A 23980-nucleotide genomic window follows, 5' to 3' on the forward strand; every position below is an offset into this window, starting at 1 on the left:
TTGGCCCTGGCCCAGCTCCGGTTCCAGCCCCAGAGTTCCAAAGGCTCCCATTTCACTCCCCACAGCTCAGCTCTGCTCCCAGCCCTGTCTGAGCTCCTAGCTGCCACACCAGCTCTGCTCTCTGCTGCTGTCCCCAAGCTGGCCTTCGCAACTTTCTGGTCCAACAATATGCATGGTCCAGTTGCCAGACCAGAGGGATTCAACCTTTATAATCTATCAATCATTTAAAATTAAATACCAAATAATGTTCAAACATTACATGTTTGCGACCTTTGGGTATTTTTCATACCCCAAGAGATCTACTTAAACCTATCCTAAGTTTTACAGAAACGTCAAGCCACCGAACTGATGGAAATTGCTCACTAAGCAACAATCTGGTTCTAGGTAAACTGCTAAGACAGCTTTGTAAAGCAGTAGCCTCCGGCACAGGGAGAATATTTTCATTCATTTCAGTTTATTCAGCTACCTTTAGTTATGTTCAATAACTTGTTCATTCAAAGTTAAAAGCCACGCTGAACTGAAAAAAGCAGGAAAACTAATTTTCCTCTGCCAGTGTGTAAGTAAAAATTATCTGTGAGAGAATAACATCTACTAGTTCTAACACCTTGAAGACATCACAAGCAGCAGTAATCAAATACTATATTCTACTTCACTTATTTTAACTAATAAAACATAATTTTGAAAACAATTTAAAATACTGTTTGTGTGTTTTAATAAAATTCAATTTCCATTCAATTGCAGCTTGAAATAAATTACAAGTAAAATATTAATCATCATTTTTGTAAATAAAGAATTAATCATTCACTCTTTGCATAAAAATAAATAACTATATATACTTAGATAAATGTTTATAGCTGTAATGTGCCCTTCTGATTAGGAAAGAAGTGCCACATTATACCAGTACATGAAAATCATCCTCTCTTTAGGAAAGTAACTGAAGTATAAAAGGAAAATAGGATTGATTGTATAAATCCAAGTTTCCTGCTGATTTCAATCATGATTAAATCAGTTTAAATCATAACTAACACCAGAGTTTAAATCATTTTGATTTAAAATCTATCTGTCCTCTTACACACTAACAGCAGCAGCCCTCCTCACTCTTATGAAATTGACATGTCTATTGCTGGCAGAATGTCTGGGGAACAAAAACAAAACCCCACACAGAATGCTCTGCAGCTAAGATAGAACTTCAGGGGCACCAGAAGTTCTTAAGATATTGAAAAACAGCAATAATTCAGTACAGTTTTAAAATGTAGCTTTAAAATGATGTAGCTTTAAAATGCATTCACCACCACCATTCTAGTTTTTTTAGATTAAGGCTATGTCTATACTATGCACTTTGAAGTGGCACAGCTGTACCACTCCAATTGTGCCACTGTTAGGTCTTCTGCATAGCTGCTCTGTGCTAATGGCAAGGCTCTCCCACCAGCATAATAGAGTAGTTGTAGTTATGTTGGCAGGAGAACATTACCTACCACCACAGCACTGTCCACATGGGCATTTCTGTTGGTGAAACTTATGTCAATGAAGGTTTTTCCCCGCCCCCCCCACACCCCAACAAAATTTTGTCGACAAACATGCTGGCGTAGACAAAGCCTAAGAAATCTGTTGGCCTGGGACTGACTGAGGCAGTGCCAATTTTTTCTGATCTGCCACTATCAAAATACTGAATTCTAGAAATTATTCTATTATAAATATTTTAGCACTGCTGGAAAACTCTGCCTATTCTCTAAAAATATGAGTTCTGATGACATTCTCTGCATTATATAGACACAAAGAAAGACAGTCCCTGCCCCACAGCACAACCTACAATTTTGTTTGCAGCATTGTAGCTAGGACTAGAGAGACAAGGTGGGCGAGGTACAATCTTTTATTGGATCAACATTGGTTGGCGAAGAGACAAGTTTTCAAGCTTCCTTTGATCGCCGGAAAACAATCTGTATATAAACTCAAAAGCTTGTCCCTTTTAATCCACAGAAGCTGGTTCAATAAAGGATATTGCATTTTAGACTGACAAGGTGGGCAAGGTATCACTTTAGTGTCACTAGTTCTAGCCAATAATCTTCATTTCATTCTGCAAATTATACTATGCACACTATTATATTAAACACAGCACTTCAAGAACAGAGAAGGATGACATGAACATATCTTGGTAAAATAACATTTTACTTCCCTGTTCCACACCAAGGATTTAAAATCTCTTGGTTGTGCCTTTGGTGGTACACTAGCAGGATAGGCATGCTGTGGAATGAACATTTTCAGTAACCACAAGTCCCTCAAGAGGATGCACATGCTTCCTTACAGATGGTGCATTCTACTTATGTCCTTTTTAAAAACAAATTTATGAACTTCTAAGCTAACCTCCAAAATAAGAAAGAGGACAGCTCAGGAGCCAAATTCACAGACAATATAAGCAGCCATAACACAATTTCAGTCATTTACTGGAGTTCACCCTCTATGTCTCTCAAAGGGAAATTCACTCCTATGCAGAGGGCCAATGCAAGAGTTATAACAGCACTTACGCCCTACAGTTTGAAACACAAGGTACACACAAGTCAACTTAACCTTCTGTGGATGTGACCCAGAGCCTCTCTCTTTTTTCACAGTCACTAACTTAAAAAACCTAGTATTTTTCTGTAGGGCAAACTTGATATAAAGACAAGATACTATCATTAGATTTCCTTCACTTCCCCACATGTATAGGCAACTCCCATGCAGATCAACACCCAGTTCTGCATACAAACTAAGAATTCAGCCCCACATCAGCACTACCACCCATTTCTTACCTTGTCGATTGAAATCCATTGGTGGCTGTTTGCAATCCTGAGCTCGGTGACCACTGGCCCCACAGTTGTAACATGAAAGGTTCCCATTTTTTTTGTGGCCTGAACCACTGCTGTTTCCCATCATTCCTTGTGCCTGATATACCCCTGCTGTCCCTGCCATAAAGTTCTGCATTGGGGGCACTGCAAATGTGGACTGCCCACTTATTACAGAGTCTGGGGTTAAACCACTGTTGTAGGGAGAATGAACCACTGGAAAGGTCGTGCTGCCATTGTACTGTTGCGTGTTGACGTAGCCATTACTACACAAAGGACTGAAGGGTAGAAATGGGAAGGTGAACATTGAGGAACCTGAAAACGGGTGCTGGAAGTAGTTACCATAACTGACAGTCATACCCCCTGAGCCACAGTTCCCGCTACACCCACAGGAACTACACACCATACACCCTGGCGGTTGCTGCTGTGGCTGTTGGTGGTGATGGTGGTGGTGATTCTGGTTTGGTACAGGGATATTTGCTGCAGATCCACTACTGCTGTTGCTGCTGCTATAGAAACTGTTCTCAGCAACGGATGAAAGTGTAGGACTAGAACTGGGTGCAGGACAACTAGGCAAATTTGTCATGCTTGCAAATGATGTGGAAGGATGGCTGCTGGATGAGGCAGTGTTACTGTTTGCACAGAAGCTGCCTGGCATTGGGGCCACTGGCATACTGCTCATTCCAGAGAAGGCAACTTTGGTGTTGGCTGTGTACAGAGCAGTCCGGGGATTGATTATTGCAGGAGACACGCTTATTTGCATATTGCTGGAGCAGGAAGTTTGTCCAGTGGTGGCAGAATCCGTGGGAACAGAAGATGAGACCAGAAGCTTGATGGGTGGACGTGCCATATGGAAGACCGTGCTGGATGTTACAGTGGCAGCAGTACTTGTTTCCCCTATTAATGATGTCTGTTGAGTTGTTTTGATCACTCTGTCCAGAGTTGAAGCATGTACAACTTTGGTTCGAGGACCAAAGCTAACAGTAGATGAAGAACTGTTTTCTGGAACTCCTGAAAGTACTTGCAGGGACTGATGAGGAGATGATGGAGGCATCACATCAACTACTGTATTTCCAAAACTCTTGTCCATTTTAATGCTGCTTCTAGGCCCAGGTGAAACTTTATTTCTTTCTTCTAAAGACAAAAGTGAATGCACAGAAGAGGAAAGTAACTTCATGTCTGTATTTCGCTCTGACTTGTGCATAGAATTTAGCATTCGAATAGGGCTGATATGGGTGGACGCTGCTGTCATCATTTGCATTGGCAAGGTATGATGACCAGAAGGATTGGAGCCTGCATCGTTCTGGACTGGTAGAACCTGTGCTGTGGGTCTGGCAGAGCTTGAAGTGAAATGATTTAGTAACATCACTGGCTTCTCCTTTTCTGAACTGTCCAAGTGAATCTCTAAACCTAGAGACAGAAAGATCTATAAATACAGCTGCTTTATTTGACAGATCACTGCACACGTTAGCTTTGCTTGATTTTCCTTACGTCTCTCATTCTCCTCAGCACTATCTGAGCTCTCTTCCCGGATCTGGATGCCCATGGGGCTGGAAGAGGAACTGGAGTACTCAGAAGAACTACCTTCTCGGGGAAGTGGATGGGCTGGCTGATCCACATCTACACGCAGCTCTAGGGATAAAGTATGTGAGAAAGTCAGAAGATGGGAGAACTATTTGCAAAATTGCTATCTAAATGATAAAAGCCTGGTACAAAACTGCAGTTTATGAATGTGTGTCCTGCAATATGCTGCCCCTTAATAGCCAAAGATGCTTTAGTGGGGCCTTCACAATTGGCCTGAAGAGCAGAAGTACAAAGAAATAATAGTTACTCAACAGCTCAGCCAGCTCTTCATATGCAGATCACAGAATGATCTTTCACTTTTGCTTCACTCAGATATCACCAGGAATAACAAGATTCCTCAAGTAACCAGCTAAACTTTGGTTGAACCTGATCACAAAAGACTGACACAAAACAATTCAGTTTTATTTTGAGGCTAGGGGCAGTAAAACTTGCTATTGCACAAGAAGAAAACTATCCTAAGCCATAGGGTTTGTGATAGTGCACTGCTCTTTATACTGTTTATTTACCTGCAGTATGGTTGCCACGAATACTCTGGATAGGCCCTACATGAGTAGTAGGAGGGACCCTTGCCACTCCACTGCTGGTAACTGAAGAAGGTGTTGCTGGATTTAGGCACCGTTTCTCTGATTTTTCTCTACAGTGAATGGGATGGGGGGGTGGAAAAAAAAAACAATTGGTTAGAACAATTTGGTATTTAAGCAGATTTCTGAATTAAATTGAGGCAGATGGGTCTACGTCATTTACCTCAGTAATCTGTACAAAGGTTATGCTAATTTAAGATGCTCAAATATGAAATATTGAGAAATTAAATTAATCCTGACCACTGTTTTTTGCCAGCGTTTACATTTGTCTTTTTATTACTGTGTGTTGTCCTGAGCCACTTATTTATATATAAGGTAGTGAGGTTAAAACATCACAAAAGGAGACTAAATTCCATCTGGTTAATGAAATACAGTAAAACATAGAGCTAGCCCTTCATGACAAAGACAAAGAAAAAGCTAAATGCAGAGAATTTAAGGTTAAATTAAACGTGATTCTAACTTTACAAAATCCAAGGCCTGGTATATTCTGCAAAGCTACATTGATGTCAGCCTCACTATGCATGTGTCTATACTTGTCTCTGGTGAACATAAGCACCCCATTATGGCAATGAGTAACAGCACCTCCCTGAACAGCATGGAACTGGCCAGAGTCCACCTACTAAAGTTAATGCAGTGTGAGTACACACAGTCCTCCATCAGCTACCCACAGTGCCCCATTTCCACAACAGCACCTGCTTTGGTCACAGCTGTAAATGCCAATAGGAGATAAAGACCAGACGCCTCCTCACTTTAAAACCTTCTACTTATTTTTGAAATGCTTCTTCCTGATCGCCCACCTTGGCAAACACACTTAGGTGCTTTCCCTTGTTTAGTACACCTGCCCAGTAGACCATGCCAGCGCCACACACTAAAAGCACTCCTGTCTGGACTAGACAAGAAATACTGAATGTCCGAGGCCCATGGGGAAAAAGGCTCTGCAAACACAGCTATCTATGAGCTGTAGGAATATGGTCCTCTACAGATTGCACAGGGGATACAAGCGAAGGGGTACAACAGTGATTAGCAGCAGTGCTTCATGAAAGCAGAAGACAGGTGGCTGGTACACCACACAATCAGGAGACCAAAAGACCTGCAGATTTTATAAGCTACATGTCATGCTTGGCAGAGACCTCACCAATACAGTGCAAACCCCTATGGACACCCTGGAGGAACCCAAAATAGAGACCTCCACTATAAACAGAGGAGGAGAAGTGGGGAAATGTGGTGGGGGAAGAGACAGCAATGTCACAAGCCAGGACTAAAGAGATGAGGCTTACCCATTACAATTAACCAATCGGGGCAGGAGCAGGGTGTTGCTCCAGCCCTGCATTGTGACCAGGAGAGGGTGTTTGCTCTGGCACGGCTGGAACATCTTTGCCCACAGCACACTCTGGAGCTCTACAGCACACTCTGGAGCGCCCCTGCCCACAGTATGCCCCAGGTACCAGGAACTGGGGTTACTCCTTTCTAGCTGGAACAACCCCCACCTGCAGTGGTGCTGTGGGCAGGGACGTTTCAGCTAGGCTGGGGCAGCCACCATGGGCATGGTCGCCCCAGCCCAGCTGGACCAGCTGCTGTCCATGGCAGAGGGAGGCCTTCCCAGATGGTCTCTGCCACCTGTTTAATGGTTTATCAGTTAAACCTAGCATTTAGCTGGTTAACTCATTAAATGGGATGTTACATCCCTGTTCCACACTCTTGTCATTTTGTTGCCCTTTGTTTTTTGATTTTAATATATCTTTTTGGGTGGAGTGCATGCACTACTCCAGGTGCAGCTTTAGCGTGGATTTACATACAGGAAAACCCCAGTCATCCAACATAATTGGGACCAACTGATGGTCAGATACCCAAAAATGTTGGATAATCGGGGTGTGGTGGGAGGTTGTGGAGGGGGAGGACTGGAAGGAGGAGCTGCCTGGGCCCCTTCGTAAGAGCTGGCAGCAGCTCCACAGGGCTGTGGGATGCTGCCGCTGCTGAGTTGGTTCCCTGGGCAGGCAGCTGCTGCTGGTCCCACGGCGCAGAGACCTGCCTGGTCCTGGTCCTGGAGCCCCAGCTGGCCCCAGGGTGGGGAACCCCAGTGCCTGAGGCATGGAGCCCCACCTGGTCCTGGGTGGGTAGCCCCAGCCAGTCCCAGGGCCCTGAGCCCTGGATGGCCCCACGGTGCAGGGCCCAGGCGAGCTGGTTGCTGCCCAGGCACTATCTCCCCAGGCAAAGCCCTGGGTGGGAAGCCCCAGCTGGCTTGGGTGGGCAGCCACTGCTGGCCCCAGCGGGGCTGCCCTCTGTCCCGGGTGGGTTGCCGACTGCGCAGTGCTGGGGGAGGTTATCCAACTCCAAAGTTATCCAGCATTCCATTTCATCCCATACCACCTCAGGTAGTGTCGGATAAAATGGAGTGCTGGATAACTGAGGTTTGACGGTAGTGGCATTATGGTAGTTTTGCTTGGTTTCTCTCTTTTGTAATGTTTTGTAGCATTATGTTAGCTGTTGTGACCACCATGTCACACTGAGCTGGCATTTCTGAAAAACATTAGAACAGTTCAAAATATATAATTCCCTGCCACAGTGATATCAAATACACAGTCAGCTAACTGCACATCTGTGGCCTACCTGGTGCATTTAAATTCCACAGTTAAACTTTCAAATGTAAAAGAGAGTGCTTTTCAATGCGCATTACTTTGCATTTATCAGCACTGAATTTTATCTGCCATTTTGTTGCCCAATCACTAAATGTGTGTGATTCTGGTATCCCTACGCTGGAGGGTTGAAATGAACTCAGCACATAATTCCAATAATGCTGTCTTTTGCGTCCAAAAGCCACTTCTTATTTTCCTAAACTGGTATTAAAATACGGCCTTAACATTTCATGCTTGTTTCTGGACCTAAAAGCTGTGCTCCACCATCTGAAGATACTCCATGAATGCCAACAACCTTGAATAGTTTTTGACTATGTCCCTCAGCAAACTGTCCTCAAAGAAATTCTGACCTCCTCAATAGTAATGGTAATTCCCATGAATCTGCGTTACAGGAGCCTCCTGTATCCTGTATTCGTAGTGTCAATAAGAATAGCACAGAGCTCTGGTTTCCCTGCTTCTGTCAGATATTGTGGACACCGAGATGTGCTGAGCAGGTTTGTGAGATTTTTTTTAAAGGGGGTCGGGAAGAAAAGATCAGATATGGATGGCAGTACAGCGTGGAGAAAGCTGCTTGCTGGGAACCTGACCACTCACTCCCAGAGATCCCTGCATGAGTCATTTCTATTCCGCAACATATGGTGAAAGTTCCCACCAGGCTTTGTGTTGCAGTGATGTATGGCACCATGGGAAATCTACACAAGGTGCACTGCACTTTGCAATGACACAAGCACTCCTGGTACATACATGCAGTGCCAATGTAGGCCACAAAGTATGCATGTGTCCAGGTGACATGCAAGCTGCATGCCAATGGAACATGTGTTGACCGAAGTCTATAGTATAGACATGGCCTACAACTAACAAAAATGTTGGGAGGAAAGTGTGATGTGTGTCCCAAATACCGGAACAGTTTTTAAATAAATATTTCCCTGCAGCAGAGACATCAAATACATGGTCAGCTAGATGTATTTATGTTGCCCAATTGGCATATCTGGACTCCACAGAATCAACCTTTCAAATGTAAAACAAGTGTAACCAAGACATTATTGTTTGCTTGAGTTTGCAGAGAGCATGGATGAGTGATGCACAAATGTGAACCCCCCTCGCTTCAGCATTAATCTGGTTTGAGTGGTAACCCCAACTGCGCCATGCCAACACAAGCCATTTAATTAGCTAGGATGAGAACCAAGTGAAAGCAAAGCCCAGAGATCAAGAGGTTTAAAGATTGACGCAGGGAAGAAAATGCTGAGAAAAGAAAGGGGATCGAAACAAGAACAGGAGGATAGAGAAGGGAGGAAAACATAGGACAGAGAGAGCACTTCTGCTAATGGTGAGAATGTTTTGCCACAGGTGATGCTGAATTCAACTTTAGTAATAATATTGAAGGCAAGAGTTTAGTTACTATTTACAGTGCACCTTCCACCTTGTAACGTGATGCAAAATATTAACGAGTGGTTGTTCCATAGTGAGCTGAAGGGCGTAGGTAATCCTAAACTTCTGTTCTAGGTCATAATTAAAAAACAGAACTTGAGCCATTTTGGAGTTTGCACATCTATCCTACTATGTTTGGGATTCAAATATTGAATGTATCTGAAAACTTAAAATTGAAAGTGACTTTTGTTGTTCAACCTGAGTTACAGAAGGAAACAAACAAAGGAAGAGCACAACCAGTAAATAGTATTCTGATTTTTAAGTTTTTTTCAATATGAATAATTTAGTCGGATAGGTAAAGAAATTTGTTTACTTTATGGTTGGCAGTTTCCCTTTGAAGTTAAATTCACTAATGCTTATATGTGCTTATTTTATCATTCTTGAACAATCAATAATACAATAAATACAAACAAACCACATTTCCAAAGTGCTTTTCAAACTAAACCCTCTCTATCCCTGTGAAAAAAGAAGCATGATCCAGATTTACACATGGGGAAAACCTGGAACGTTTAGCAATTTGTTCTGTCCTCAAAGCAAAACCCAGAATAACTTTACAAACTGAAAAAGCCAGACAAACCCTACCTCAACACACACACACTTACTTTTCCAATTCCAGCTGGGTCTTGAGTTTTTTCTTTGCTCCCATGGTGAGGGATTCAAACTTATTCAGATCTTCTTCAGTAAGGCTCAGAAACTTTTATAGGAGGAAATATGGAGCTCATTTTACAGTGTACAATACATAGATATATAAATTTACAAATGACTATTGTATTCTCACCTTCAACGATTACCAATTCTGAGAAGTACTTCAAAAACTCTTGATTTTACACATGTATATAAAGTCTTGTTTCTATTTTACACTAAAGATTTAGGACAGTATGCAAATGGATATTCTAAAGAGGTATTTTTAGATTAATTACATATATATTGTTAAAATATTTGCCTATATTGATCACTCACAATAAAGACAACATACTCCAAGTGCAGACTGAAAGGCAATTTTGTATCATGAAAGCAAAATAAAGTTTGAATTTTGGCTCCCTAAAAAAGCCCTGCTAGTTTCAGACTTCTCTGGAAGGTATCTAACAATTACCTAACAACAGGAATGACATAACATACAGGAAACCGGTAATTTTGAGGCTAGTCAATTTGATATAAAACAGTTGACAAATTTTGGGAAGGACAAGTTTTAAAGGGCAGATTAAGGATGCACATTTTTACCACTTCCCCCTTCAATGAATACTTAATGCATATAGCATTACCAGTAGCTCCATGAAGTAAAACTGTAGCACAGTGTTTCCCGAAGTGTAGTACACACACCACTCATGGTACATAAAAGGATTTCAAAGGGTACTCAGCAAAAAAATAAATGACTAAAAATCGGGAGATAAGCACTGGGATGGCACTGAGAGAGGAGGTATGCTGATAAGGCTGATGTCCCAAAAGGGGTACATAAATGTTTTAAGTTTGGGAAACACTGCTATAGCAGAATGCAGGGCCGTTAACTACTTCTCAGCACACAAGAATCACTATCACGTCAGAAGTGGAAGGATGCCAATAGCAAGGTAGTGAAAGATGAGTGAACTGTAGGTTGGGGATTCTTTTAGTTATGTTTGTTTTGCTGATGATAAATTATTTTTGACTAATGCTAATAAACATCTGCTGCTGATATAGTCATGCTGATTACCGCCGTTTTATTTCAGCTGAGTCAACCCAGAGTATATCATGTTTGTTATTAAAAGTTAAAATGTAACTTATTTTCCCTGAATGTGTCACTTAACACAGAAATCATTGAGGTATTACATCCAGAGTGGAGTTCAGTTTTGTTGCATGGGTCAGTCTTGTTGCAAAGGTACTGTGAATATTTGCGAACAGAACATACATAGCAATTTAAGCATAGCAGCTGTTTGGAAAAAAGTCAAACATGAAAACATGCACAATTTTATCAGGAAAAAGCAAAATAACTATACATATTTTTCCTCTCTGAAAGAGAAAAATCAAATTAAAGAATTGTGGTCTTAAGGCCATACTTATTAAAATAATATTTTGAAAGCCAGGCTGCGGTGCTGAAAAAATCATCGTAATTCAGAGCTGTGATTTAAAAGAATCAGATTAAGTACTTAATCCACCAGAGGGCACTCAAGTTGCAAATCTGCCTAAGAGGAAGAGGTTAATTTTACATGTATATTACAGAGCTGGATATTATAGTACTTAGATTCATCTGATTAAAAGCCAATGTATTTCAGTGCAGCAGCATTAATTACAATTTTTATACAAACATTCATGTAAGTGATTTTTTTGTTCAGACTTGTGGAAAATGAAAGCATTCCAACATTCATGCACGTTTGCCAAAACAGAGATGTGAACTTAAGAAGTGAATCCCATGCAAGTGGATAACCGAGGTTTTCACAAACAGAAAGGAAAAATCAAATAAAGAAGCAGAATAAAATGTGATTTCGATGACTTATTGCACACCAAAGGATGAGAAGTGAACAGGAAGCGCAAAAATGGTTTGTAATAAGCCAGATGTTGGAAATTATGAACTAGGAAATGTTTAAAGTCAGTCTCTGGATAGCTGATACACAAAAACAGGAGGCCACTTCATCAAATAAAGAGTTTCTATAAATAGTTTGCTCAGCTCTGGATACAAATATCAGCCATTCTAAATGTAGACATGAGCCTCTTTTGCCATTTGGTTTTTCTATACATGCTAGAGAATATATGGCTTATTGAAAAACAGATTCCTTTCTCCTGTCTAGCCCACCGCTTTACCTTCTCCATTGTGAGTTGTTTGAAGACAGGATAATACTTGTGCAATCGCAGCTTCCTGAGCCAGTCTAAAATCCCATTTTGCTCCTGGGTCTGGGGTGTCTGTGGACTGGAAGACAACATGGGTGAAGAAGTGTCCATTTGGGAGCGATAGGCCAATGATGAGCCTGTACTCCCTGAATGTGAGCAATGGGGTAGTGCAACTGAAGAAACAGCTGAGTGCTGTACATGATTCTGAGAAGACTGAATGCCAGCCACTCCACATATAGGTCTGCAATATAGAAAAATAATTTGATTTAGCATACTGATTACTGTCCTGCACACACCCATTCACCAATAAAATAAAGGACAAGGTTTCTGGGATCCAATACACTGCTTATTATACAAATTTCCAGTTTATACTTTTAATATTCTACACTGCTAATACAATAAAAACAGTACAGGTTTTAAGTATCAGAGGGGTTGCCGTGTTAGTCTGTATCCCCAAAAACAACGAGAAGTCCCATTGCACCTTATGGACTAAGATTTTTTTTGGAGCGTAAGCTTTCATGGGCATCTGACAAAGCGGGTCTTTGCCCATGAAAGCTTATGCTCCAAAAAATCAGTTAGTCTAGGAGATGCCACAGTACAGATTTTGTCTAATGTTAAAGCTGAGTTTCCAATATTAGCATTTCTTCCCTCCTGACATCACAGAATATAAATACCTGCATTCTTCCTGTACAATTATTATTAAGTAACTTCACAGGTTATGGCAAAGGCCCATAAATGCAATACTTTAAAAAAATGTATTGTGAAATGGTTGTTAACCAAGTGTTAACAGATTCACTCACATCTGGAGCAAGTGAATCTATTCAGTTAACATTATTTGCTCCCTTGATCTTTTCACATCTAGCTGACAAACCAAGAATCACCTCTCAACTATAAAGTATTCATTACTCAATTTCTAGATTTGTCAAATCCTACTAAAAAGGCTGGAGTATCTCTCTCTTTCTCCTCCCCTGGCTGTCATAAGCTTCCGTTGGAAGAAGTCAGTGTCCTCCCTGAGGAAAACTAGATGTACAGTTTGAAAAACCATTACCTTTTAAAGGGACACATTCAACTGAAGTATGGAGCAAACTAACAAAATCTAGTTGATATTAGAGAAGACCAGGGTTGTGTAATTATGGCTGTGCCTCTAAAGAAGATTATTATTATTTACTACTTGTGTTCTGGTACTGCCACGGAGACCACAATCAGGGATCTGGGCCCCACTGTGCTAGATGTGGTACATACATGTATACAGAAGACAGGCTTCCTGTCTCAAAGGCAGGAATGTTTTGTCGACAAAACCCTAGATGCTACCTGACTCCCAAGGCATTTTGTCAACAGTAATCAACAGAACGCAGCACTTTTGTTGACAGTCTTATCCCACTCCCCATGAAGCCTAACAGACAGCCTATCTGGATGTTCTGAGGGGCCCTCTGTAGACAGACAGGACTTCTGGGACACCAGACAGCCCCATCTGCTGTGCTTCCAGTTGGCTGTTTTGTCAAGGGCACAGCAGGTAGTCTGGCTGCTCTTTGACGACAGAGCGGATCACTCTTGCGATCTGCTTGGCAGTTTGGCTGCAATCTGTCAGCAGAAGTTTTGTCAGAAGATATGTTCTGACAAAAACTTCTGTCAATAAATCACTGTAACCTAGACATAGCTGAAGAGCTCACCTTGAAAGCAGACCGCGAGCAATGACAGGTAAATGTAATAAGCAATAATAACCAGGAATGCTCCCACCATTGTGGGTCAGCTGGTTCTAACAACAGTGGGAGTACTGATATAAAGTGATTCTCACAATTTTACCATTCTCAGCAATTTTGTGTAGAGCAGGTAAAAACACCACACTAAAAATGCCAGCTGCGTATCTACGGTAGAGCTCCCACAACTGCTGGCATGAGTAGGGCTGTGGACCAATGTCAGCATTTGCTAAAATCTTCAGTGTAGACAAAGTCATTGAAAACATAGCTTTCAGAGTTCACTGCGCCAAGAGGTCCACAGATCAACACAGGTAAGCATGAATCCCCTAGGGCATATAACAACACTAAATTAAATATTTTTTTTCTCAAACAAAGGCATGTAGATAGCTACCTAAATGACAGAATTTTACAACTCTACATTAGACACATAAGTCAGGTATCTCACCTTCCAGATGCACCCAGTGAAGTGACTACTTTATAGAGAGATGGGTTGCCAGGACCTAAACAGGAGATTAAAAAAATTTTGACTGACATCAGTTTACTAGATTTACATCAATAATATGTGCATTTTGAATTGTTTATTTAAACTCACTTGCACTCTGAAGTTGCTGGGAAGATGATGATGTGCTGAAGAATTTCTTGACATGGTCATTTTTCAGCACATGGGAAGGCAAGGATGCCAAATACCTAAATGTTAATTTACAAAATTATATTTGTTTCGTAATTGGCCATGGAATCAACATTGAAATCAATACTGAAATTGGCATTTACCATTATTGTTTTTTATGTCTACGGAATCCATGCTATTCCTTTATACTGCCTCTATGTTGGTTAATAGTTTACCTTCATAGCTGATTACAAACTTATGAATACAAGAAGTTGGAACAGTGAACAACTCACCACAGTGTGTGCAGGGATAAACTTGAAAATTGCTTCTAGAAATGTGAAACTAAAGCCCATAAAATATAGCTGTCTACTATTGTTCATGCTAAGCTTTCAAATGAACAGGAGGAATAGCACTACCTATAGTCATCTGGCATTACAGTAAAAGAGGCTGTAAAACAGGTGTCATATTTTCTGCTCAGCTCATTCCTCTTCACTCGAGATGGCAAACTTTTAGAACTTTACAATGTACAAAACATACATTATATTAATGTGCATTACCAGAGTTTTTCCCTACAGAGCAAAAAAATTTGTTTTTTCACCTGACAAAATATCTGCATATTTTGAAAGCACCAAAATGTTGAAAAGTTAATAAAAAATGGGCAAGGAGGAGAATGTTTTGACTTCATCTTCACATTTGTAATGTCTAAACAGACATTGGGTCAAAAGTTACTTCTATGAACATGCAAGTTTCTACCCCAAAAGTTCACAGTTCACTTTCACAATTAAACTACAGAGACATGAGTGAGTAACTAATGTGAAAAATTAAAACACCACAATTTTTGAGTTCTTTATTCTGTAATGTATTTAGCTTTATACAAATAAACATCTATTCTTCTCTGTTGCAAAGGTCTAACCACTGCTTTGTAAAGAGTAACTCTGTTACTCTGTTAACCTAGACTTGTTGAAAACTGTTGCCAATGAATCAATAGCAGTGACAAAGATATAAAGCCTAAGAGGGGTCATTTAATTATTAAGATTACTCATCACCATCATCTAAACATAAATTTACATTAATTACATAAATTAAACATAAATGTGAATTGGCACAACAACTATATGACAGAGAGATACAAACCGAAAAAAAAAAAGAAAAAGAAAAACTGAAATGAAAACTGACAAATCAGGTACATAGGACAGAAGGGGGGAGAAGAGGAGGGAGGAGGGGAGAGAAAATTACTTACTGTAATTGTCTGTTAAGTGATCACTACAAGTATCAAAGATGAGCAAGCTCTTTGTAATTCATTTCAATTTTTTTGTTTGTATCTCTGTTTTATACTCATTGTGCCAATTCACTTTCAGCACTATTTCCATTACAGCGCTAATCTCCAAATCTGAAGAAGTGGGTCTGCCCCATGAAAGCTTATTACCTAACAAATTATTTTGTTAGCCTTTAAAGTGCTACATGACTGCTTTTTTGCTTTGTTAAACAAACTAATAGATGGATGACATCATTTTGCTCGATGGTGTTCCAAATTAGATATTTTAAACCTATTTTGGTTGGTCGATAATGGCCAAGTGAATCATGTTGGGAAAGGCTGGTTTAAAACAATATGTTAATACAGGTTTGTTAACAGGATTTGTGTGCCACTGCAAGTGGAGGGTGAGGACAAATCATAAAGAGAAAACAGTTTCACTCTGCACATACACAAGTCAATCATTTCACATGACTATAGCCGTTTTTTCTAAAGTAACAACAACAACTGGATTCAAGTTAATTGTGGGGAACAGCATAGTGAGAGTCCCTCCATATTCCATAAATAAGAAATATTACCCAGAAATTCATTTTATTGTATTTTTCTCCAGTTCTGGCTGTTTTTCCATTAGGGGCCAGACCAAATTACGGACAAAACTTCCATTTGCAAATAAGATCTTGAGTGACTATCAGAAAAAGCTGTGTAACTAAAAAACAAATTACCAAAAATGCTGCCAATTTCACCTTTTTTTTTCTTGCTACTTCTTTCGAGTAGTTAACCCAAGTGTGGCTTCTCACTAAATTCCATATTGAACCAACTTAAAACTTCACTCTTAATTCAATTTGTATCAGAAATAATCTAAACATGATCGCTTTTTTAAACAAACTGTTTCCATCTTATGGCCATAATTCATTCTATTTCTACCAAGGAGCCCCATGATTTTCACTCCTTCAGAAAGTGTAACATAACATAATTTGGTTGTGTTGATTTCTAAACATAAGCTCCAAATCTATATAAACTCTTGTACAACTGAAATTAGTGGGAACAGCAAGCAAGTATGTTTGTAGAATCAGATTCAAAGTTCTTGAAAGTAGTTTAAAAGGTAAACACGATGTTTCTATTTCCTGATTCCTCTCTCCTTTCCCAGACAAGGAAGCCAACCTGCAAGTAAAAAAATCAGCTTTATGAAGCATACCGAACATCTGATTCCAGGTCCATGTGGTTTCTTTCTAGGTAACATGAATCTGGACCAGGTAGGCAAGGAATGAATTTCTCCAAGTTTTCTTCTGGGTACAGCTGAGATAGCTAAAATAAGAGAATATCAGAAATTGGAAAAAAAGGTGAAAAGACAACTTGTTACACGTAATTTGAGTTACATGTTTTGTGTAGTTCAATTCATGTTATCTTAAGGCACTTCGAAAATATCATTAAACCAAATTTCTTACAGGGACAAAGTACAAGTACATTTAGAGTCCTTTACCTTTGAAATAAATTCAGTCACTTCAGTAGACGATTTGGTTACCAATGTCACTGAAGAATCAGACCACAAGACCTTAAGAAATGAAAAGTGTTCAGTTTAGTTAACATGTAGCTCTATGGTTAGCTTTGAATGAATAGAATATTCAATATTTAATAATCCATTATGTGACAACGTCTTGGGTCATCTGTATGTTTGGCATAAACGTGATCAAACTTTTTGTTCAGAGTCTCTCGACTCAGTATTTTTATTTCAGAGATGGCTGTCCATCCTTCTTGCAGTATTTGACTCAGACTGCTAAGTGCCGTTATCGCAAAGGCTATTCTCACACACACACCCCTCCTAGGACTGGAAGGAACCTCTGGAGGTCATCTAGTCCAGTCCCCTGCCCTCTTGGCAGGACCAAGCACCATCCCTGACACCTATTTTTGCCCCAATCCCTAAATGGCCTCCTCAAGGATTGAACTCACAACCCTGGGTTTAGCAGACCAATGCTCAAACCACTGCCATTGCCAGCAATATCAAATGTTATAACCAAATGAGAAAAAAAACAATGAGGGGGGAAACATCTTTCTCCCATTGTTAACTGAAACGGTCTCTAGAATCTGAACAGCAGCACACCACAGTACAATACAGTGCTCATTTACAATGAGTCAATTCCATATGTAATGCAAAGTTGAAGATCTGAGGAAAATGTTCCATGCAAAATAACAAATAGCTCAACAATGAAAACTGCAGTTGCTGTTCTCTCTACACAATTCAGACAGCGTCTTGTATACATTCTAGAAAAGCAAAGAGATTAGCTCCTCGTCCTATTGGCTTCTCTATTAAAAATCTCTACAACTCTTTTACCCTAATATACAGACTTACTTCGGTTCACAGCTGGCTGGCTGAACCACAGCCAAAAGCAAGACTCTGGTGGCAAAAACAAATAAGAAAAACACCAGAAAAGCCTGGTTAGCATTACTGATCCTAAGGATCCTTAAACTGTAAATATCTGACATCAGGTGTTCAGACTGCATCTCAGTCTTCAATAGCAATGTACGGAAAAACCGCTCTTCATGCTTTTAAAAAGCAGGAAGCAATTTTTCCACAACACTCGTTTCAATGACAACTGAAAACACACACACAAAGTTTTTCCAACCATCAGGATTCTTCCAAAACACTAATAAGTGGAGAGTAAAATGCATTACATAACTGAGGAATTTCCTCTTCCTACAGTTGCTATACAAAAGCCAAGAGAGAAAACTCAAGTCCCTATTTCTACAAAATCTCTCTCCCCATCTCCTCACAATCATTTCATGCTAAATTACCAAGTGTCCGTCAGGGTTCATGAGCAGTTACACAAAATATGAAAGGAGGTATATCTCCCACTCCCCAGTTTTGTAATACCAATAAGACAATGTCTACACAGCAGCTTTATTCTGAAATAAGCTATTCCAGAATAGCTATTTTGAAATAGGGCTGCTACACACAAAATGTATTTCAAAATAGCACTTAGCCATTTCGAGATACACAGTCTGAACACACATTGCTTATTTCAAAATAAATGCTATTCTCCATCTTAACAGCACCCATCTCAAAACTGTTATTTCAAAATAAGCTTTATTCCTCCCGCAATGAGGTTTACCGATTAAAAAATAAGGCACCTGCTACTCTGAATTTTTTTTGGCATAGCAGTTATGTAGTGCAGACGACAGCAAAGTCATTTTGAAATAACAAATGTTATCTTAAAATAATTGGCTATGTGGCCATAGCCTAACTGACATCTGGCAAACTGTTTTGGTAATATAATATGATACAGTTCTCATCACTCACAGAGCAATTACAAGCGGTTCCAAATCAGTCAGAAGTACAGCAATCCCTTCTTAACTACAAGTTCCTCAAACAGGAGATTTAAGGAACACAAGTTGTCTTCTGTATACTTGTTCCACAAATGGGAAGAAACTGCCTTGAGTGTACACAAGTCACCATGAGCAATTACAACCTGAACATTCAAACTTTGCTCATTTGCATGGTTAGCTGCTGCCATATAGTCTCGCAGTCATGAGAATGGTTGATGCACCTGGAGGTGTGAAGCCGCTTCCCTCTCCCTTCTTTGTGTGGCCGGCGACTGTGATGCTCAGTGGCAGAAACCTGTTTTTCATCTTGCATAAAGTAACTTCTCTCTTTGTGCTTCACACATTATTTGTGCATATTTTACAGACCATTTTGTGTTCAACTGAGTGATAACTGAAAACTTTAAAAATATCCCCAAAGAACGTGAGCAGTGAAAGTGCTCTCAATATTGCCAAGAGGGCAAGAAGTGTGATGTCTTTGAAAGATAAATTAAAAGTCCTTGAAAAGTTAGCCCAAGGTGAAAGCATATGTGCTCTTGGGCATTTCATACCAAGAACAATGAGGATGCTATTAGGAACAGTGTTGCAAGAGGCACACCAACATCTTTAAAAACCATCTTGTATATCACATGATCCACTCAGGTGAGAAAAATGGAAAAGGCATTGAATGTTTGGATGGAGAAAAATGCCTGTTAGTATGTATGCCATTCGTAATAAAGCCAAGCGAATTTACAAGCATTTAATTGAAAGTACAGGGGAGGGAGATGCAGAAAAGTTTAAAGCCAGCAAGGGTTAGTTTGGTAAGTTTAAAAAGTGCTATAACCTACATAATGTGAAGTTGGTGGGAGAGACGGTATCAGCCGATCATGAAACAGCAACTGACTTTCCTGACTACATCAAGAAATTGATTTAGAAGAGGGCTGTTTGCCCAAACAAGCTTTCAATGCAGATGAGACCAGCCTGTTTTGGAAGAGCATGCTCAAATGCATTTTTCTTTCAACAGAAAAGAGGTCGGCTCCAGGTTTAAGGCAACAAAGGAGAGGCTAACTTTCTTATTTTGTGCAAATGCTTCTTTACTGAGTCCTTAACCCACATGCTCTTAAGAACAAAATTAAAATCATTTTTCTGTTTTCTGGCAAGCTAATAGAAAAACATGGCTAACTCCTGTGCTGGTTCTGGACTGGTTTCATAACTGCTTCCTTCATGAAGTTGAACATTACCTAACCCCAAAAAAATCTTGTGTTTAAAGAGTTGTTGACTATGGACAACGCACATGGTCACTCAGCCTCGTGACTGTTGGGTCACCCTAACACTGAGGTTGCCTTCCTCCCACCCAAACACCACCTCACTCATTCAACGCATGGATCAAAGTGTAACAAAAAAACCTCAAGAGTTATTACGCCAGACACATGTTCAACCACATCGAAGAGCGCATTGAAAATAATCCACAGTTTACAATGAAAGATGTGTGGAGATGGTACACCACTGCAGCCACAATAACCATAATAAAAGAATCCCTGGATGGCATGTAACAGTCTATCCTTAATGTTGTGTGGTAGAAACTTTGAAAGGAGACAGTGAATGATTTCAGTGGTGTTTCTGCAGTTGAGGATGAAACAAATCTTCAGTGAATACAAAATGTTTGGGTGCTGACGACATCGACGATGGAGTCTCACGAAGTTGCTGACCTCTCACTCTCAGAAGTTAACAGACCTTCAAGAGTTCATAGTAACATCTCGTGTTAACAAAAGTGAAGAGGAGGAGGATTTGGGACCAAAAACCACAGCTGACTTATCAAATCTTAATGATTTTTTGCTCCAAGCTTCAAACCTGATTGTGTATTGGAAATCGATCCCTTCATGGGACGAAGCCTGACCTTCAGACGAGGCTTCCATGAATTGCTACGACCATACTGAGAGCTACAAAAAAACCTTTGTAAGAAGACAAGTCAGCTCAACCTTCACACCTTCTTCAGAGAAGGTGGAGAAGGACACTCCACAAGAGCTCTCCCCTCACCCATCATGCAGCAGACTTCAGAAAGTATCTGAAGCCTTGCCTAGTACATCTATGCATCATTTGTGGATAATGTAATCTCAGGATCTAAAGTACATAAAATTTGATTATTAGTTTTTAAGATATGTAAAATGTCATTTACATTTGCTTTATTTAGTGTACTGTATCTGTTGTCCAATTTTAGTGGATGTAAAAATATTTATAAGGACTATCCTCAAACTTTACCTCAAAGGAATAGTCAACACTTCTTTCATTCTTCTTGTGGGCCAGTCCCTTTACTTCCACTTTTTCAACATTCACTGTTAAAAGTAAAGAAAAAAGAATAAGAAGAAAGTTACCAAACACTGGCAAACCTAGTTATTCTTATCTAGAAGCAAAATTTGTTTTGAGAGTGAAGTATGGCAGTATTACAGGTATACACAACAAGAAATTTGCTATTCCTCCTGTGCACTGAATAAGACAATTGCTGAATCGGTACCTGTTCAACATTTCCATCTACTTTCATCATTCAACATGTATTCATCCAAACGACTTGTTTACTATACACCATCCAAACCCTGCACGGAACATATAATTCATTATTTGCTTGTGATCCTTCAATGGCACTTAAAACCAAATGTTCAAAGTTTTTTGGAAGCACTACTGAATTTATCTTCACAACAATCCTATGTGGAATGGAGATCTTACCCCATTTTGCAGATGAAAATGAGGAATTAAGAGTAAAACTATCAAACATGTCCCCTAATATTACGTGTCTGACTTTTTTCAGAGGCTGCGCCTACACAACAGTAGTCTTCCAAAAGACAATCTTCCGGACAATCTCTTCCAGAAGATCGCATCTACAAATAAAATAGAGGCCTGAAAGAGCAATCCGTTCTTTCGAAAAAGCACACCCACACAGCACGGGTGCTCTTTCAAAACAATGGGCCAGGAAACACTGCAGACGGAGTTGCATGGCTGGAAAGCCTTTCTGGGAGTGCCAGCTATGCACTACCTTAAAGGGCCCTTCCCAAACAACCCCTCCCTGCACATGCTGCTGAGGCCTGCCAAGCTGATCACAGCGAAGCTGAGCCTGTGCCAGGTTCTGACCCTCATCTCTGAAAGCCATGGACCCACAGCAACTGCAGACCCTCAGGAATGCCCTGGCTATCCTGCTGGCAGCTGTCTTCTCCCTCCTGCAGAACTGGAGACCTGGCCCCGGGGGCCCCAACCCACCACAGCCCCTGCTGCCCCCTCCCCCGCTTCCTCAGGGCCATTTGGTGCATGTGGACACACCCCACAAGCACTGACTGGTGGGACTGGGTGGCCCTGGCCAAGTGGGATGACATGCATTGGCTGCAGAACTTCAGAATGAAGGAGGACACGGTCATGGAGCTATGCAACTGGCTCGCCCCCATCCTTCGATGCCAGGACACCTGGATGCGGACATCCCTCTCAGTGAAGAGGCACACGGCGATTGCATATGGAAGTCTGCCAACCTGGACAGCTACCACTCCATCAGGCAGCAAAACGGGGTGGGCACATCCACCATCAGGGCCATTGTCCTCGAGATAAGACACTCTCTGCTTGCTGGCCCAGCATGCGGGCGAGGACTGCCAGGTAAGGGGAACTCCCCAGGGACTGGGGATGGGGGGGGACAAGGAGGCAGGGAGGGTCAGGGAGAGGACACAGGCACCCTTGTATATACACACTAGCCCGTCTGCCCACGCTCCCTCCCTTCCCCTTCAGGTCATGAGAGACATCAACCAGGTGGTGCTCCAGAGACTCATGCGTGTTGGGGACTTGAATATAGCCATGGCACAGTTCGCTGCCTTCAGCTTCCCCCAGTGCTCTGGAGTGATCAATGGCACACATATTGCCATCAGGGCTCTGGACCACAGCGCCAGATGCTACATCAACTGCAAGGGAAACCACTTGGTTGTGCTCCAGGCGTTGGTGGACCATTGGGGCTGGTTCATGGATATTTATGTGGGCTGCCCAAACTGGGTGCAAGACGTGCATGTCTTCTGGAACTCTGCTCGGTACCGCAGGATAGAGGCCAGGACTTACATCCCTCAATGGGAGCAAGCCATCCCATGAGGGACGTTGCCATCCCCCTCTGCATGGCGGGTGACCCAGTATACTCCCTGCAGCCCAGGCTTATGTGGTTGTACACCTCACCCCATCCCAGGAGGTCTTCAACGGCTGGCTCACACAGGCACACTACCTTGTTAAGTGCGCCTTTGGCCACTTGAAGGTGAGATTTAAGTGCCTCGATGTTGTGGTGGTGACCACCCCTCGGATGTGGGAGCCTGCTGTGCCCTCCACAACCTCACTGAGGTCAGGGAGGAGATCTTTCCCCAGGGCTGGATGGCCAAGGCCAGCCCTGGATTCAAACAGCCCACCACGGCCCCCAATTGCCAGGTAAACTGCGATAGCCTCCCAGAGGGCTTCCTGGGTAACACAAGTAAAAAATAATATTTAAAAAACACACTCTGCATGTGAAAGTCAACCACCTGTTTCCTTCAACAAGCAATTTTAAGGGTCTTATCAATAGGATTTGCAATAGCTTAGGTCACTCCCCACTTTTTTTTAGTTGCATAGATCGCTTAAACAGGCTGATGCTTTTTTTTTAGGACACATTTCCTATCACGTTTCCTACAATCAAATAATGGTTGTAGATGTCTTTGAGACATTTTTGTATATAGACAAGGTTAAAAGAAGAATAACTAAGCTTCAAAGAGGAGTGTGGAAATTTGACATCACAAACAACACAGCTGAGCAATTCAGGATTAGACTAAATTAATCTTGTGGCCCCTTCCAACCTTATGATTCTATAAAGTAAAATAATAACCAAAATAAAAGGTTCCCCATTGAGAACAAATATTGTAGAAGCCTTCCTGAAACAAACCACCATGAACTCACTGTAAAAAAAGAGTATTGTAGTACATAGGTAGAAACTATCTTGGTTCAATTTATGTTGTACATAGAACAGTGGATACACACTTCAAATTCTAAGCTTCACAATGGCAGAGACTGTCTTGACCTTAGTATGGCATTCAGATCACTGTTGGCGCTCAAAAGATAAAGATGAGAGAAGCTACAAGTCAACTACAGTTGCAGTCCCGCACACCCTCTCATAACTGGAATTTTGCGTAAATTGGAGGCAGCTTTTTCCCTGGCGGAACACATGTTCTGCACACAGAGAAGCAGCAGGACCACCTGCAGCTCTTTTTGAAAAGTAAGTCCTGGGGTTGGAGGAGCAGCTGGGGA

At 41.2% G+C, this 23980-nt stretch overlaps 1 protein-coding gene across 2 annotated transcripts in view; it reads right to left on the reverse strand.

Annotated features, from left to right (window-relative positions):
* Window positions 1-23980, reverse strand: part of ZCCHC14 (zinc finger CCHC-type containing 14) — an 83342-nt gene that overhangs the window by 6374 nt on the left and 52988 nt on the right. The window contains exons 3-12 of one of the 2 annotated variants that reach the window (XM_075008898.1): window positions 20954-21027; window positions 16881-16952; window positions 16596-16705; window positions 14134-14228; window positions 13987-14041; window positions 11818-11923; window positions 9648-9739; window positions 4910-5037; window positions 4311-4451; window positions 2787-4229 (exon numbers count right to left, since the gene is read on the reverse strand). In XM_075008898.1, coding sequence (XP_074864999.1) covers window positions 2787-4229; window positions 4311-4451; window positions 4910-5037; window positions 9648-9739; window positions 11818-11923; window positions 13987-14041; window positions 14134-14228; window positions 16596-16705; window positions 16881-16952; window positions 20954-21027 — 2316 coding nt within the window. Of the gene's footprint in view, window positions 1-2786; window positions 4230-4310; window positions 4452-4909; window positions 5038-9647; window positions 9740-11817; window positions 12086-13986; window positions 14042-14133; window positions 14229-16595; window positions 16706-16880; window positions 16953-20953; window positions 21028-23980 lie in introns of both variants that reach the window. The other variant, XM_075008897.1, reaches the window with a different exon arrangement.

This window comes from Carettochelys insculpta, chromosome 14, assembly GCF_033958435.1.
Source record: "Carettochelys insculpta isolate YL-2023 chromosome 14, ASM3395843v1, whole genome shotgun sequence".
Taxonomy (NCBI): Eukaryota; Metazoa; Chordata; order Testudines; family Carettochelyidae; genus Carettochelys; species Carettochelys insculpta.